General features: G+C 46.5%; 1 protein-coding gene across 3 annotated transcripts in view; it reads right to left on the bottom strand.

Moving 5' to 3' along the window:
• Positions 1 to 16,316, bottom strand: part of SIL1 (SIL1 nucleotide exchange factor) — a 248,215-nt gene that overhangs the window by 158,827 nt on the left and 73,072 nt on the right. For all 3 annotated transcript variants that reach the window (XM_055286082.2, XM_055286083.2, XM_063642782.1), the window contains one exon: positions 14,817 to 14,955. In XM_055286082.2, coding sequence (XP_055142057.1) covers positions 14,817 to 14,955 — 139 coding nt within the window. The remainder of the gene's footprint in view (positions 1 to 14,816; positions 14,956 to 16,316) is intronic.

The following is a 16,316-nucleotide window of genomic DNA, read 5'->3' as shown; positions in this document are numbered from 1 at the left end:
CTTGAGTGGGATAGTAGGACTGCCAATCTTTTTGTTTGAATTGATTCCCAGGTAGGCTGTGGTTAAGGATTAAGGCTTAAGGCCCAGGCACTCTGCTATGACCTCACTGTATTTAACGCAGCAGTAGGCACATGGCAAGTATCCAAACACCTCAGGACTTGGACTCTTCCCAAGGGTCTCTCCGTGAAGCCCCAGGAACGTGAGAGACTGTCCTCTTTTCCTGACAGATACTGAAGGCCAGCCCTAGAGAAGAAGGAAGAGCTGCTTAGAGGAAAAGTGGAAGAAATGAGAGGCTAGGCAACCCAGACTCCACCCAAGAGGCACATGCAATGAGGGGAGCAGGGCAGGGATAGGGGGGCAGGACTCGCTCTCCGTACACACAGCCTGCCTGCCAAAATTTACTGGATGGCAGGAATCCTAGATCCGTGGGTGAGGATTGAGTCATGTTATGAATCTCCTTTTTCTAAGTAGCATGTGAAAAAACTCCTCCATCTCAGGAAGAGAAGGTGGGGAAGAGGGGGGTGATATGTGGGGAAGGTGGTGGTCGGCAACTGGAAGCCCAGATTTCATTCTAATGCTAGAACGGCCTCCTCAAATTACAAGGGGTCCATTCTAGAAGAAGCTAGGCAGGCCAAGGAGGCTGGACTGTGGCTTTGGATAGTCAAAATACCACTGACATGAAACTGTATCATCGCAGTGTTGATAATTTCCCTGGAAGAAGCAAATCCTCCCATAACTATAAATCAATCCCTCACTGCAATTGCAGAAATTTATCAAAAAAAAATTCAGCTGTTACCAGAAATTCTAAATGCTTGGCACTAGAAGCATAATTAGGGGAGATTCTGAAAGGTGCCCTGAGGCAGGCCATACAAGAACAGAGTAGAAAGGAGTTATATACCCTTAGAAAGCTCATTTAGGGAATGGGCTGTGCATAATGCATGCAGGCCCGGGAGTGCAGACACTCCCTCCCAGCGGCCTGCTCAGAGGCAGGCTGTGAGCTGCGACACTGGCAGATGGCTGCCCCGGTAGCAATCCTGCATGCTCCAACGGCCGCCACCTCCAGTCCACCCTTGAGCACAGGCTTATGTTCCCACGAGGGGTGGAGAGCACCAGCAGACATTACCCCCAAAGAATAGTGCCTTTCCCTAGGGAAGGTAAACATTTCCATGAGAAGGCAGAAGCCGGCACAAGGCAATTTCTCTCTGTGAAGGGAAAAGGAGCTGCAAACATAAAGTTGCTCAGTCAAAAGAGACAGATGATCTCTGCAAGCGAAGCCGTGCCAAACTGTCTGTAAAGAGTTTGCACATCCATCAGCATAAGTGGCTGTGTAGGGAAGGGGGAGGCAGGAGTGGGGAAGGCCCACTCATGGTGCAGGACTCTCAGGACTCAGAAGCCCCAGGAGAGGGGAATCCAGTCATTTTTCTGTTAGGGCTCTAGCCTGAGCAAAGGTGCAGCAAAAGGCTTGATTTCCAGCAGATTCTCTCTGCTTTCTCAATCCTCCCAATCCATACCCAAGGTCTGTCCACTTCAAGCCTCTGCATTCACAAGGTTTTGGGGCCGTTGGCTATTCAATCTTGAGCCAGCCACTTCTCCTTCCCACTGGCATCCTCCACCTTTTTAAAGTCACATGTGACTAAAAGAGAAATGGCAGTTCACTAGTCTTATGCCTAAAATAACCTACAGAAAAATATGGTTTATGAACTATCCAATAATACAATACATAATTCAGAGCCTAGCCATTTGTCACAGCATTGAGTAATTCACATACATCCCAAGGGTCTGACAATAAAATTTGTAAATCAATAGCAAAAAGCAGCATACCTTAGCCATTGAGTTAAAATACAAAGAATGTTTTTTAGCATTGATTTTTTTTTAACTTAGAAAATACGGGCTTCTGAGGGTAAATGCTTGTAAGGGAGTTGTGTGCTAGAATGAAAGACTCTACACTTTCCAGAACCCCCTGATAGCTGACTTCAATGCAAAAATAAAAACTCCAAGACTCACATTCTTCCAATGATAATAATGGCTTTCTTCTACAAACCCTGCTATTAGCATGACAGGGATGGCCACATCAGTCATAAGAAAAGCACATGTACCTTTTACACTTAAGAAAAGCAAGCAAAATATCTGCTTTGTGCAACAGCAAGGCACTTGGCAGGAAAGAAAATAATAAATTACTGCAAAAGCTTGAACTTATTTTTCTTTCTCTGGATGATCAAACAATGAGCGTAGGGGTAGGCATCACAATCCACAAACATACTGCCATAGTGATTGGTGCTTAGGTAGTAGGATAAAACAGGGAGAATTTCATTTATATTCAGAGACAAGTGTCCTGATCACTCAGCCCTGCAGAGAGTCCTAATGCCACATGAGTGGCCTCCTCCCCGGTTGCTGTATGACTCCGCTGCAGGATCTGGGGTGTGTGTCTGCATTGCTATCTGAACAATTATCTGCCTAGAACAGACCTTGCCTGACGATGCAGGTGTGCAGGTGCTTAAGCGGCAGGTGTTGGGATCCCTGAGTAAGAGCCCTCCCTCTGACATGGGAGGCAAGACTGACTCAGGTGTTACCTGTTATGCTGGGGGTGCAGCTATACCCTGGTGAGTTTCTCCTTTACTTAAAAAGATCACTTAGACATTATTCTATTTTAGCTTTTTATTTTGAAACAATTTTAGACTTACAGAAAAGTTGCAAAAAAAAGAAAAAAAATACAGAGTTCCCATATACTCTTCATCCAGATTTCCCTGCTATTAACATCTTACAAAACTATAGGACAATTATCAAAACTAAGAAATTATACAACAGTAGTAACTAAACTATAGACTTTACTTGGATTTCACCAGTTTTTCCACTAATGTTTTTCTCTCTTGCACAATCTAATCCAGGATATCACACTGTATTTGGTCATCATGCCTCCTTTGTCTCCTCCAATCTGTGACAGTTCCTCAGCCTTTGTCTTTCATCACCTGGACTTACTTAAAAAGTGCTGGTAGTTATTCTGCAGACTGTAACTCAATTTGGGTTCATCTGATGTCCACTGATTTTTAATACAACAGAAAAAACAGCAGCTAACATTTACTGAGCTATTACTATGCACCTGGCATTACAGTAAACATTTCATGTTTACCTTATTTACTATTTAAAATAACCCTCTGAAGTAGGCATTATTACTACCCCTATTTTACAGAGAGGGATAGTTCATTAATCTTTACTGTAATTAAGTAACTTGCCCAGCTACTAGCTATAAAAGACAGAGCAGAGGTGTGAACCCAGGTAGACTGACTCTAAAACACTATACTACATGCTATATTCAAGGCACGGTAGCAACAATCAAATGCCAAAATACAATCTGGGCTCAGCTCTTGGCCATTCCCTCTCTGAAGAACATGTCTCATTGAAGAAAAAGCATTACAGGCTTTATCTTTCTTCCAAAGAAGACGAAATACTTCACTTGAATTTCTGCCCATATAACCAGAAGATTTTTTTTCTCTTGACAAGAAGCACCTTCCTGGATTAAGGGTAAAGAAAAGGCCATGGTTCTCCTGAGACCTCATTCTGGACTGGTGCCAGATGGAGGAAAAAACAGATAAGACTTGGTGTGCTCAATTCAAGAGAGTTCTATTCCGAAGCCTTTTCAAGCGTATGGAAACACGGAGGTCACAAAAAGGGGAAAAAGCTCCTGGGATTGCTTTTTTTCCCATGTTATGCCCAGAAATATCCAATGACGGGCAACACAAACAGATGCCTTGTCATTAGTATTGGGATCTTTGGGAAAGTTGAGGTACAAACTATTCATGTGGCACATGGTGTGTGTGTCAAGGGACAGGGCTGTGGGAGGCAGGCTGGGAAGAATTCCAGCTGCACTCCAGGATTTGTCTTTAATGCTTATGACTTTAGATCACTCAGTTCCACAGACGTGATTTTTCCCAAATCCCCTCTCTGGCAACGCTAATGTGTTTTTCCTCTAGTTCTGACTGATCAGCGAAATACGTGGCTGAAAGAATTGGCTTGGAAATCATTTCTTTGATGCTAGCAGAATTGAGAAAATATTCCCCCAGCTACAGACCTCTCCATCTATTCATCCCTGCCACCTGCTAGTCAGCTGCAGGTAGAGGCAGCTAGGAAGGTAAGGTGGCAGGGATGGCAGGATGTGAAGGAGGGGAAAAGGGAAAAGAGCTGAGAGCATGAAAACAAGGAAAAGACAAAAAAAGAAAGTATTGTGTTCAAACGGCCACTTTAGAACCAAGACTTTCATTGATATGCATCAGCAGTGTCAGATGAAGCCAGCAAATAGGTGAAAAATGCTCAGCCTTCCTTAGAACTTTTCTTCTTACTTCTCTTCACTCCACAAAGTACATCCCTCAACTTCAAAACTAAGATGGACTCCTGTAAATGAAACACTTTATCTGGGTGCCTCCATTACTGCCAGCTTTGTAAAAGAGCCCTCCCCTTTGAAATCTACTGTTCTATACCTAACTCCAAAGTATCCTCAGCTAGATACTTTGATCAAATACTGGAAGCTAAAATGCTAACCGTCTTTAGGGAACAATTCCTCCAGCCTCTACATCTACAATTTAACCCAGTGGGAATCTAAAGCCAGCTAACAGCCCTAAATCACACTGCACACAGGAGTAAGCACTCCACTGTGTTTAGGGACATCAGAATCAATCCCTAAGATCCAACCTAGAAACCCAAATAGGGCAGCTTGATAATTCTGTGTCTGCTTGAATAATTTCCCCCTTTCAGTGTCAAAGGCCTCCAAAATTCACATTACTTTGTTCCCATGTAGACTTCAAATAAAACTGCTTTCAGATCATGACCCCGCAGATTCCATCTTCAGAAGAAAGGAAATCTGGGAAAAGCAATGGGATCTGAAGCCCCTTTACCAATGGACCATGGGCTCCAAAAGAGACCAAGAGAAAACATAACTACTCCTTTATGGGGTATCTTAAGGACTTAATATATACAAAGCACCTAGCACAAGAGGATGTTAAAAAAAAAAAAAAAGTTAGTTTTCTTCCTTTCCCCATCCAACTGCTAGACTGGAATTCCTGGGTTCTATTTCCCCTCTTTTTTTTTTTTTTTTGTAAGCCCCTTCCATTCTAGGATCCCCTCAGTCATTTCTTGGTCATGAGATACTAGACAACCTCCTCATCCTCTAAGAGCCTGAATGACTTGGCCAGGCACGGTGGCTCACGTCTATAATCTCAGCACTTTGGGAGGACGAGGCTGGCAGATCACGAGGTCAGGAGTTCAAGACTAGCCTGGCCAGCATGGTGAAACCCCGTCTCTATTTAAAAATGCAAAAATTAGCCAGGCATGGTGGCACACGCCTGTAGTCCTAGCTACTCAGGAGGCTGAGGCAGGAGAATTGCTTGAACCTGGCAGGTGGAGGTTGCAGTGAGCTGAGATCACGCCATTGCACTCCAGCCTAGGTGACAGAGCAAGACTCTGTCTCAAAAAAAAAAAAAAAAAAAAAAGAAGAGCCTGAATGACTTGACCAAACTGGGAGATGATGGAATAGAGATTAAAAAGATGATGTTTATATAACATTTAGAGGGCTAATGGGGTGGGGAGCAGGGGTCGTTTCTTTTTTCCCCTAAGGAAAAAGAACTTTACAAATATACCATATTACTATTCCTTAAAAACTCACCTCTGCCCAGATAAACTAATTATGGCCATAGGTAATCAAATTTGAAAATTTTTAATCCAAAGAAATGGTTCTCTTCTTCCAAACAGCTGCATTACACAAACCATGAACAGACTGTTCTGGGAATTAAAGAAATTAAACTAAAAATCTTTGTTTGCCCAAATCCACATACTATGGGAAATAAGGCAAAATCAACAAATTATGAGTTTATGAATAATAACAAAACAAAACCCCCACATGAACAGAAATATAATCAGCTTGATTAGCACCCAGGCAACAAAAGGCTCACAGAGCCCCTGCACAAAAGGCTGTGCTTCATGTGGGCTCTTGACAGGCTGCCAAAAGATCAGTGGCTAGTGGGGTGCCACCCCCACCCTGCCCTGTGCACTGCCAGGGCCTCAAAGAGTTCCCTTGATGTGCTCTGTCTTCAGAAGAGGGAAGGTTGGAGCAGGTTCGGAGGAGCTTCCAAAAAGCTCTCCAGAGCTTGCCAGAAACCTGGCTTCACAAAGCCCCACGGGCCAGATGGACAAAAGTCTCCCTCACCATACCCAGAGACAACCCAAGAGTCCCCAGAATGATCTGCCTATCATTCCTCAGACTCCAGCCATCTCACTGTCCACCTATGCACTGCCCAGGACTCAGATTACTCAAGAAAGTCAACAAACCTCACCCACCACAGTGTCAGGTTGTCAGATGTTAACTGGACCTTTCCTAATACTGGGTGATGTTCTGACCTCTTGGTTGTCCAAGCACCTTCCCCACAGTAGTTCTTCCCAACCTTGCATTTCTCAAGCACCCAAATGGGTACTTCTCTTTCATCGCCCAAAGCAGAAGACCACCCTCAGCTTGGCTCAGAAAACCGAAGACATCTAATAGGAGCTTCTTCAATTTCTGTCTGTATCCCTACCACCTTTCTGTGTTCCCTTTCTAGCCTCTGCTTCTAATTTCTCAGTCTCATCACATTTATGAAGCCAAGACTGTCCATCTGCTACCTAAATAACTTTGCCCCATCAATGACCTCCTCTATGGGATGATAAATCTGTCAACACTGCTTCCCTTCCCCTCTGCCTTCCAACATACACAAAACCTCTCTCCATCCAGCTCCAATGACCCCACCTCATGGAAGCCTTTCCTTCAGTGTCCTCTGCATTCTCACGGAGCCACCTTACTGTAGGGGGGTCCTCCATCACTATAAGCCCAGGTGGGCAACCTCTGTCATGACCACCATGGTATCCCTGGCATCAAGCACTATACTTCTAGGAGTTCAACAAATGGAACAGGAAATGAACAAGTTTTTTGATATGGCTGTCTCTAACTGAAATTGCCCTTTTAGTTCTCCTCTTCTACTATCAAACTCCTCAAACCCAGGAGTTTACATCATCTTTCTTCATCTCCTCATCTCCCAGCACAGCTCCTGGTTGGATTCTATGACAGACTCATCTGTTACACTTAAGTTTCACACCTTTACATCTACTGGCTTGTCAGTTCTCCTCCTGATCTCTTCCCTCCCCCTCACCGGCCCCCACCTATGACAGAGTAGATGCTGCCCACCCCCACCACCTCCTTTTTCCCCTACACATACCTGCCACTCCAGACAAGCAGACATACTCTCACTTCAGGTCTCTGTTCATATTATCCCCACCAACACCACTCCTCATACTTTGTTCTCTTCTCTACCTAGTGAAGTACTATCTCTAAGTTATAGATCAATTCCTACCTCCAAGGCTCTGACAAAACTAAGAATGCAACAGGTTCTGGGAAAGGGCCTCTCATTCAAGCTCTAGGCCAGCCCTTGAGAACTACTCCTACCCTGGTTAGTCTTAACCGTGGAGATGCCCTGGGCTGTCTTGGCCAGTGGGGTGAGGCCAGTATTAGAAAAGGAAGCAAAGTCGGAGCTACAAAGGTTCTCTGAACTAAAACAAAGTGTGGCATGAGGGCTGGGACTATTTTGGCAGCTAGTTTTCCATCATCCCTACTTGGTCTAAGTTTTCCATCTCAGCCATTTGGGTGTCCCAACCTTTGAGAGTTGAGGCTATGCCACTCTGCTCAGCACTACTGATTAACCTCAGAGAGAACAGGTGGATAGAAGCAGAGGAAGGGGAGGATAAGGGCTTCAGGGTGTATATTAAGCATACAAATGCTTGTTAGAAAGAGGATGGCCAACAGCTGCTCTCCATCACCACCCAAATGCACAGATTGCAAACTGGACCCTGGTCTGTCCCATCCGGGTAATGAAGGCCAAAGCCAGGGCAGAGATGCTTTGGTGCCAGAGCAGAACTCAGCCAGCCGGCCGCAAAGTGGCCTCGGTCTTGGCAGTGGCTGCCATGGAGGTTGCAGGCCTTCCTGGCCTGGCCTCCACCTCCTCTCCCAGGGGGCTGTGGGATTTAGCTGCTGAGGGGCAGTGATCAGCCATCCTGAGAGGCTAGTGAAGAGACCTCCCTACATGAGAAATGAGGTCTCTCTACAATGAAGAGATCTAAACTGTCTTCATGGAGCCTCCTGGGGCCTTCCTGTATTCCAGCCCACCATCTTTTTTTCTCTCCCAGTACAGGATAATTTGAAGTCTCAGAAACTGCTCCTACAGGCCTCAAGAGACCTGGCATCCTGCCATCCTCCAACTGGTTCTCCCTAACAAGCTTGTATTACCAAGGAGCAAAGGAGATGCTCAGAGTGGAGAATGCTTAACAAAGGCTGGGAAGGTGGAAGTTACAGAGGGAGGGACCAGAAGTATAGGTAGAAGAGGAACAAATGAAGTTCTAAGGAAATCCCCAGAAGACTAGAAAGCCCTCAAAGTAAGAAGGGTGGCACTGTGCAGACAGAAGTGGCACCAAAAGTAAGCTCTGTTGAATACTTCATCCTGAAAAGTTGCCAGAGATAGCAACTTTTGTCCAAGAAGACAGACCACCCCAACAGAATCAGGCTGTTTCTTCTACTTAGCCTCTGCCCACATTTCCAGCACTGTGCTTGAGCCAGGGTGAAACATCATCCAACAAAGACCCCTGGCTATCCCCCTCCCTTAAGTCATTACTTCCTTAACAGCAGCTAAGAAGTCCCACTGTCACACTTTGATGAGCCGCAGGGGCTTAGGCATGAAGTGTCCTGAACCAACAACCTCGCTCCCACCCAATCTCATGGGCCTCACGTGTGTGTGCATGTCTGTGTATGAAGGATGGGACAGAAGAGATTATACTCTTGGGGACCATGGGGAATGAGACGACCCATAAGGAAGATCCCTCCAGGATCAGGGAGGGAGGGAGGGTCACCTGCCTCCCAACCACAGACCTGGGGAGGGGGCAGAACACACTGGGAGCTTTGCCCCTTAGTCTCACCTTCATTGCAACTGTGGTATAATAAAAAATATGTGTAGTCTTTGACCCTGGTTCCTGGCTCATTGTTTCTAAAACTCTTGGAATTTTTTGAGCCATAAGAGTGTACTTTGTTATTCCTACCAAACCCCTTTCAACTATGGGGCTTTTATACTGATTAGGTGACTCTTGGTTGGAGGTTCTAAATAGCTTCAGGATGGAGGCTGGTTGCCAGAAAGACCAACCTAGGATTAAAGGGCTGGAACTTTCAGCCCCAGCCCCACTCTGACCTCAGGGGAGGGAAGGAGGACTGGAGATTCAGATCAATTATCAATGGCCAATGCTTTAATCAATTATGCCTACATAATAAAACCTCCATAAAAGCCCTGAAACAACGGGATTCAGAGAGCTTCCTGAACTCCACTTGAGCATGAGGGTTGGCGGACACACTGAAGTGCTAGGAGGCTCTGCACACCACTCCCTACCCGCACTCCAATATCTTGCCCCATGCATCTAACTCTTCCATTTGGCTGTCACTCAGTTGCATTTTCATAATAAACCAATAAACAAAGTGTTTTCCTGAGAGCCATTCTAGCAAATTATTAATGTCAAACCTGAGAAGGAGATTGTGAGAATCCCCAATTTATACCTGGTCAGTCAGAAATACAGGTGGCCCAGGACTTGCAACTGCCATATGAAATGGAAGCAGTCTTATGGACTTAGCCCTTTAACGTGAGGGATGTGAGACTAATTCCACGTAGACACTGGCAGATTTGAATTGAATTGTTGCACATCCACTTGGTGTCAGAGGACTAGAGAACCACACCGCCCCTCCAAAGCTGCAAAGAGCCAAAGGCCCAACAGAAACAGTGTCACAGAGTCACCCAGACCAGAGTCAGGTGCTCCTTCAGACAGATGTCCAGGGCCTGCAGGAAATCAGACTCCTCTCTTAAATACTTGAAACCAGAGTAGTTGGTCTACTATAAATGAGGTTTTTAAAATTCAATTCCCTCTTATTGCTCGTGCAGATCTGAAATGATCTGACCAGATGGCTGGTGCTCTGTAATTCTTGGATTGCTCTCATCAGTTGTTGATGATTTGGATTTTTTTTCTTTTTCTTTTTTTTCCCCCTCATATGAACGTGTTCCTGCACAGGCTTCCTGCGTGCTCACATTGAGTGGGCTCTTTGTGCTAATGCCAATATTTCAGAGACTCTCACAGCCGCCTGGAGTCAGATCAGGTCAATAAGAAGCCCCAGGTCTGCTCCTGGCTGGCTATGCTTCCCTGAGCCCACATGGGGCCAACATGCAGCACTGGGTAATGAGCAGAACAAGGGGACCTCTGCCAGGGCTGCCTCCTTACCTCCACTTCCCCTTCAGGTCCCCAAGGAGAGGGAGGTAGCAAAGGTGTATATACATAGATACATATTTTTAAAAAGACTGTGTTGCCAAGGCTGGAGTGCAGTAGCTATTCACAGATACCAAGGTACCAATGATGCAAACTCCTGGGCTCAAGCAATCCTCCCACCTCAGCCTCCTGAGTAGCTGGGACTACATTCACACGCCACTGTGCCCAGAACAAAGGTACATATTTTTAAATGACAACTATAGCCACTTATTGAATATGGCCTATGTGCCCGGCCCTGTGTTGAACATTTTACATATGTTAACCTTGTTTCATTCTCACATCATCTCTGTGAAGTAGGTATTATATTTTCATCCCTATCTTCAGATGAGGAAACTAAGGTTCTGAGATTCTAAGCAACCTGAGCAAGGCCACACAGCTCAAAAAGAGAGCTGCAGGTGGAGTTGGAGATTTAGCATCATAAAATTTGATGAACTGCCCCACACAGATCTCAAGGTTAAAGAGAAAAGGCCCTGGCCTTGCCATACCATCCTTTATGCCCTCACTAAGCACAAAATACTTCCACCAGGACATCCAAAACACTTTGGTGGCTGTTTTTGTCTTTGTTCTCCGTATCCTTTGTAAGATTATGAGCTGGATAGAGGGCAGGGGTCACGTCCTTTTTGCTACACAAGAAGATAGTATGGCACAGTGGTTAGGAGCTGGGGCTTAGAGCCAGACAAATCTAGGTTTGAGTCCCAACTCTACCACTTTTTGGTTGTTTGGCTGAGTCCTTCCTTCTGAGACTCAGCTGTATCTGTAAAAATGAGGATAGTTATAGCACCTGCCCTCAAAGGATGCCTGGCAGAGTCAATGCTCAATAAATGTGAGCTATTACCTATATCTCTGGCTATAGATGATGCCTGGCACAAAGTAGGATCTCAGAAGATGCCCAGGGTGCAGGAGCCCATTGAAGTGGCTGTGACCAGCATTCTATAATACCAACTGCACAGGTACAAAGTCCTAGTGTTCAGCCTCAGGTCCTCAGCCTCAGGACAAATTCCTGAGTTCCCTGCCCAGAACCCTCAGGACCTGCCAGCAAACAGCTTTCCTCTGCTTGCTTATGAACAGCTAATGCTGTATCCACACTCAAATGCTTGCTGTGCCTCCGTAAGGTGAGGCAGATCCCAAAATAAACCAGAAGAAAGAGACAGGAAAATCACTTCTAGGAACAAGCAGCTTCCAGTGAGGATGCTGACAGTAATAACAGGGGCAGGTAGACTTCAGGAGATTCACCTGCAGCTGTTCCAGGACTGAGTGACTGGGGCCCAATTCCTACCTGGACTGCAGGGAAGGCCCATGAAGTCATGAGTTTGTCCCCTGGTGTTCCACGCAGCAGGCAGTCTGGAAATCTGCCTTCAAACGAGCACAGCCAAAACAGCCCACGAACCCTAGTTCCCCTCTTGGGAGCCTAAGGACAACACAGCTGTGGTCCTCCCTTAAGAGTCCTGAGGGGACAGAAGGTACTGAACTGGGGACAATAACTGTCCATATAAACTTGCCATTTTCTTAAAGTCCACCATCTTCCTGTGCCATGCCACTGCCTCTTAGACAGGAAACACTCTGCTAACCCCTTTTGCTCGTGCTTACCCTTGCTCCTTGATCAAAGTCTCTGTTGAGGGAGGGAGGATATTTCATGAACATGCAAGTCTCTTCTTCACATCATAAGTTCCCTTTCCCATGTAAAGCCATAGGGACAGAAGCCTACATGCTCATGTACCCTCACCGGCATCCAGTGATTCCACAATGGGATTGAAGGGATGGCCAAGTGGAGAATTTACCACTGAAAATCAGAACAGCTGTGTACTGAGTGATTTCTCCATGTTAGGAAGTAGGCAGAGGGCTTTGCGTCTACCATCTTACTCCATACAACAGCCCCTGCAGCAGGCAGGGCAGGACACTTCCCCCATGCCACCAATGGGAAAAACCAAAGAACAGAAATATTCTGTGACTTGCCCAAGATCCCCTAAGTGGCAAAGCTAGGGTTTGAACCCCAAACTGGCTGAATCTAGTCTGTCCTCTTTACCACTAAATTAGACCACCTCCCCATTTACCTACCCATCCAGTTCCCAGGACTGGCTACATTCCTTTTAACCTTTAGGTAGATGTGTTGGGAAGCTCCCAGGCAGAATTCAGAATGTGGTAAATTAAGTACCATAATCTGGTTGAAGGCAAGTGCCAGCTATCCACACATACCCTTGAGAGGTCAGTTTCCTAACAGTATACATAGAAAACATGTCAATTCTTTACTGGGGCCTCCACTGGTCTGATGCCGTGACACCAGATTCTGAATCACCCCACATCAGATACTGAGGCCAGAACAAGCCTCCCACCTAACCTCCCCTCACCAGTCCTGCTTTTGAGATGTAGTGTAGGCAAAAAATGCTCCTGGGATGGGGCAGGCATGACTGGAACCAGAGTTGCTTTGCCCTCTGAGCTACAGGGCCTCTGCATCTGGGTGCAACTGCAACACACCAGCCTTTGGGACAACTCCAAGGGAATTCTGTGCAGAAGAGTTTACCAGGGACTCTTGAGAAACTTCAAGGTAGAGGGTGATGTCAATGAAACATCAAGTTAACTGTAAAAATCAGTGCTCTACTCCAATTCTCCAGGAGTCTCTCAGAGTCCACAGCCCACTCTTGTCACACAGGCTCTGGCTGTCCCTCCCCAAGGATACAGAGAGGGGCTCTTTTTAGCCATTAATAGCAGCCCCACTGCCCAGAGGGTTGGGCAAGGGGCCAGGGTCAGAACCATCAACATTGTTCAGCCTGCAACATGAACCAGGATGCTACTGGATGAAGGGAGCTACTGACTCAAGCACAGAAACAGGTAGAGGAGTCAAGGCCACAGGACATTGACTTCCATCTGCTCCAGGAACTTGCCTGGTTAAAAGTGGTACAAGAAGGCCAGGTGCGGTGGCTCACATCTGTAATCCTAGGACTTTGGCAGGCTGAGGCAGGTGGACTACTCGAGCCCAGGAGTTCGAGACTAGCCTGGGCAACAGGGCAAAACCCAGTCTCTACAAAAAATACAAAAATTAGCTGGGTGTGGTAGCTTGTACCTATAGTCCCAGCTACTCTGGAGGCTGAGGTGGGAGGATTACTTGAGCCCAGGAGGCAGAGGTTGCAGTGAGCCGAGATCGCAACATGGCACTCCAGCCTGGGTGACAGAGCAAGACCCTGTCTCAAAAAAACAAAAGTGATACAAGCAACACTATATATATAAAATCAGCGGATATAGTCCGTATCTTCCACGCCCTACCCCTGACAGCCTCTGGTTTTAGTCCTTTAGGACCAGTGGGACTAAGTTCTCAAGTGAAGCCAGGCTGGGGAGGGGTGGGTGGTGGCAGGCAGAGGTTGGATCTGCTGAACCCAGTACCTCTATTCCTAAAAGTTCCCTCTGATCAATGCCATTAGCTTCCACCTGGCTTCCTTGGTGCTTCATCACTCTTCTGTGGCAGCAACTACCCATGTACAAACACAGCAGGAGCAATATTGCTACCAGAAAGCTGGCTGGCACAGCAAATGCTGCCCTGCCAGCACAGCAGCAGTGGGGGCAGTGAGGACATGGTGATGAATATCAGCAAGAAGCTGGTGAAACTACACTGTGGCACCTGCTGGGGCTTGCCATCCACCTTGCCACTCCTGAGAACAGTCCCAAGTGTCAGAGTAGTAGGCTCCAGCCAACGACAGCTAGGACTGGGAAGAAGTGGGAAGAGAGTGGGCCCAGGCTCTGGGGTCAATGGCATAGGGCAAGTTAGCTGGATGACATAGGACAAGATGCCTTACCTCACTGAGCCTCAATGCTTTCATCTGAACATAAAGATAATAATAGTTCCTATTATTGTGAAAATTGAACAAGATTACACATACGAAGCACCTAGTACAGTACCTGAATATGGTGAAGACTCTGCAATTGTTGACTATTATTATTCTAAGCCCTGGGCCCAGGCTCATGAAAGGGTTAGAAAATTGTTCCTTCTGAGGATGCACTATTTAAAAACCAGGCCAGGACCAGCCTGTTTCTTGGCACAGGTTCCTTTAACAACAGAATACTCCTGCCCCACACCGGTGCTCAGGACTCTCCCAAGAACAATATTTCAGCAGCACTGAGCCCAGCAGCAGAGCCCAAAATAGCATTTGCAGAGCAAGGCACATGTCACTGCCTCTCTGGTGCTTCAGAAGTGCAGGGAAAGAAAGTTTTCAATCACTTGCTCAGAAACCACGGCCACCCACCACCTGCCTTCCTTCCAGGGCACTAAGATGCTGCAATCTCTGTTCTGCTGGAAAACGAAGGTCCCTGAGCCCTGCAGCAGCAGCTACCACTCTGACGGACCATGCTGTTTCCCTCCCACAGGCCAGAGAGGAGCAGCCTGAAGGAGCAGCCCTATGGGGACAAAGGACACATGCAGTTTGAATTCAGAGTGTGTTTTGTGGGGACAGGGCTGAGCCTGATACCTGGCCGAAGGGCCTGCCACTCATGCGTCGGGTGGAACACCTCCAGGACTTTGGCGTCCAGCTCCTCCTCTGCTGTGGTTTCTTTTCTCTGTGTTTCTTTGGTGCTGCTCTTCTCCGGGTTGGTCAGGGCAAACTCCTTCTGAGAAAAGAAAACACAGGGCATGACCCACCGCAACTAGGCGCCAGGAAAGCAGAAAAAAAATGGCCCAGGGTGGCACATTTTTTTCCTCCATGCCCCTCTCCCCCACAGCCAGGTATGTCTGGACACTTGCAATTCCTTTCCCAAGGTCAGCCTCAGAACCAGCACATACGAGGTGATACGGCTAAATGAACGCAGCATGTTTTCCTGTGTGTATGTGGTACTTTTGAAAATGCAAAGGGAATGACTCTAGAAGATCCCATGTATCTTGAGCGGGTTAAGGGAACACATTAGGGACAGGCGCTGGCAAAACGAAACAATAAGAGCCTTTTACTTTTTGACATGCTATTATACTGCTTGATGTTTAAAACTCGCACGTATTATTTTTACAATAAAAATAAACATATTTAGAAAAGAAAAAAAGACATACATGAATGGGAGCGTAAGGCCTCAAATGGCCACTACAGATGTACAAAAGCTGGCAGCTAAGGCCCAACTGATTCCCAAGCAGCCCAGCAGGTCACAAGTCCCCAGTGTGCCTATGAGCCATTGCAAACCATGGAGGAAGGGTGCAAGTAGGAAGGAGAGAATCCAGCTGGGCTGACGGAGGAAGATGCTCAGGTTGGAAACCACTTCCTAAAATCTGTTTCCTTCCACCCTGTGCAGAACATAGAGGATTAATGAGATGGTGTCTCTGGAGCATTCTCAGCTCAGGAGACAGTGATGCAAGATAAATACAAAGTATTATTCATTTTGCTCTTTCCTGGACTGCCATCCTTCCTATCCCATTTTTAAACCTGTTCTTGCAAAAAAAGTAATAAGGCCTCAGGAAATTCGAACCAGAGGGTTCCAGAGCTCTGGGAAATTACATTTGGGAAAACAAGGAGGAACCCACATTAGCACATGGGGAGGTATTTCAGCCTGCCCACCTCCCCTGTCATCGCTTTTTCTCTGCTTCCCAATCCTTCCCCTAGTAATAAAAAGTATATTTCTTGGAATCTTCCTATGAGCCCAGATCCATGCTGGGTACTTTACAGAGATCTCATTTTGGTCTCCCAACAATTCTAACCACACCTGGGAGATGCTATATGCATACATCTGGAAAGTTATTTAACTTTCAAATAACACCTCATTCTCAGCCAGGTGCGGTGGCTCACGCCTATAATCCCAGCACTTTGAGAGGCCAAAGCAGGTGGATTGCTTGAACCCAAGAGTTCAAGACCAGCCTGGGTAACACGGCAAAACCCCATCTCTACAAAAAATACAAAAAAATTAGCTAGGTGTGGTGGCGTATGCCTGTAGTCCCAGCTACTTGGGCGGCTGAGGCAAGAGGATCATTAGAGCCCAGGAGGCAGAGGCTG

This window comes from Symphalangus syndactylus, chromosome 7 (genome assembly GCF_028878055.3).
Source record: "Symphalangus syndactylus isolate Jambi chromosome 7, NHGRI_mSymSyn1-v2.1_pri, whole genome shotgun sequence".
Taxonomy (NCBI): Eukaryota; Metazoa; Chordata; class Mammalia; order Primates; family Hylobatidae; genus Symphalangus; species Symphalangus syndactylus.
Note: the sequence above shows the minus strand (reverse complement) of the source record. Positions and strands in the feature narration are given on the sequence as shown.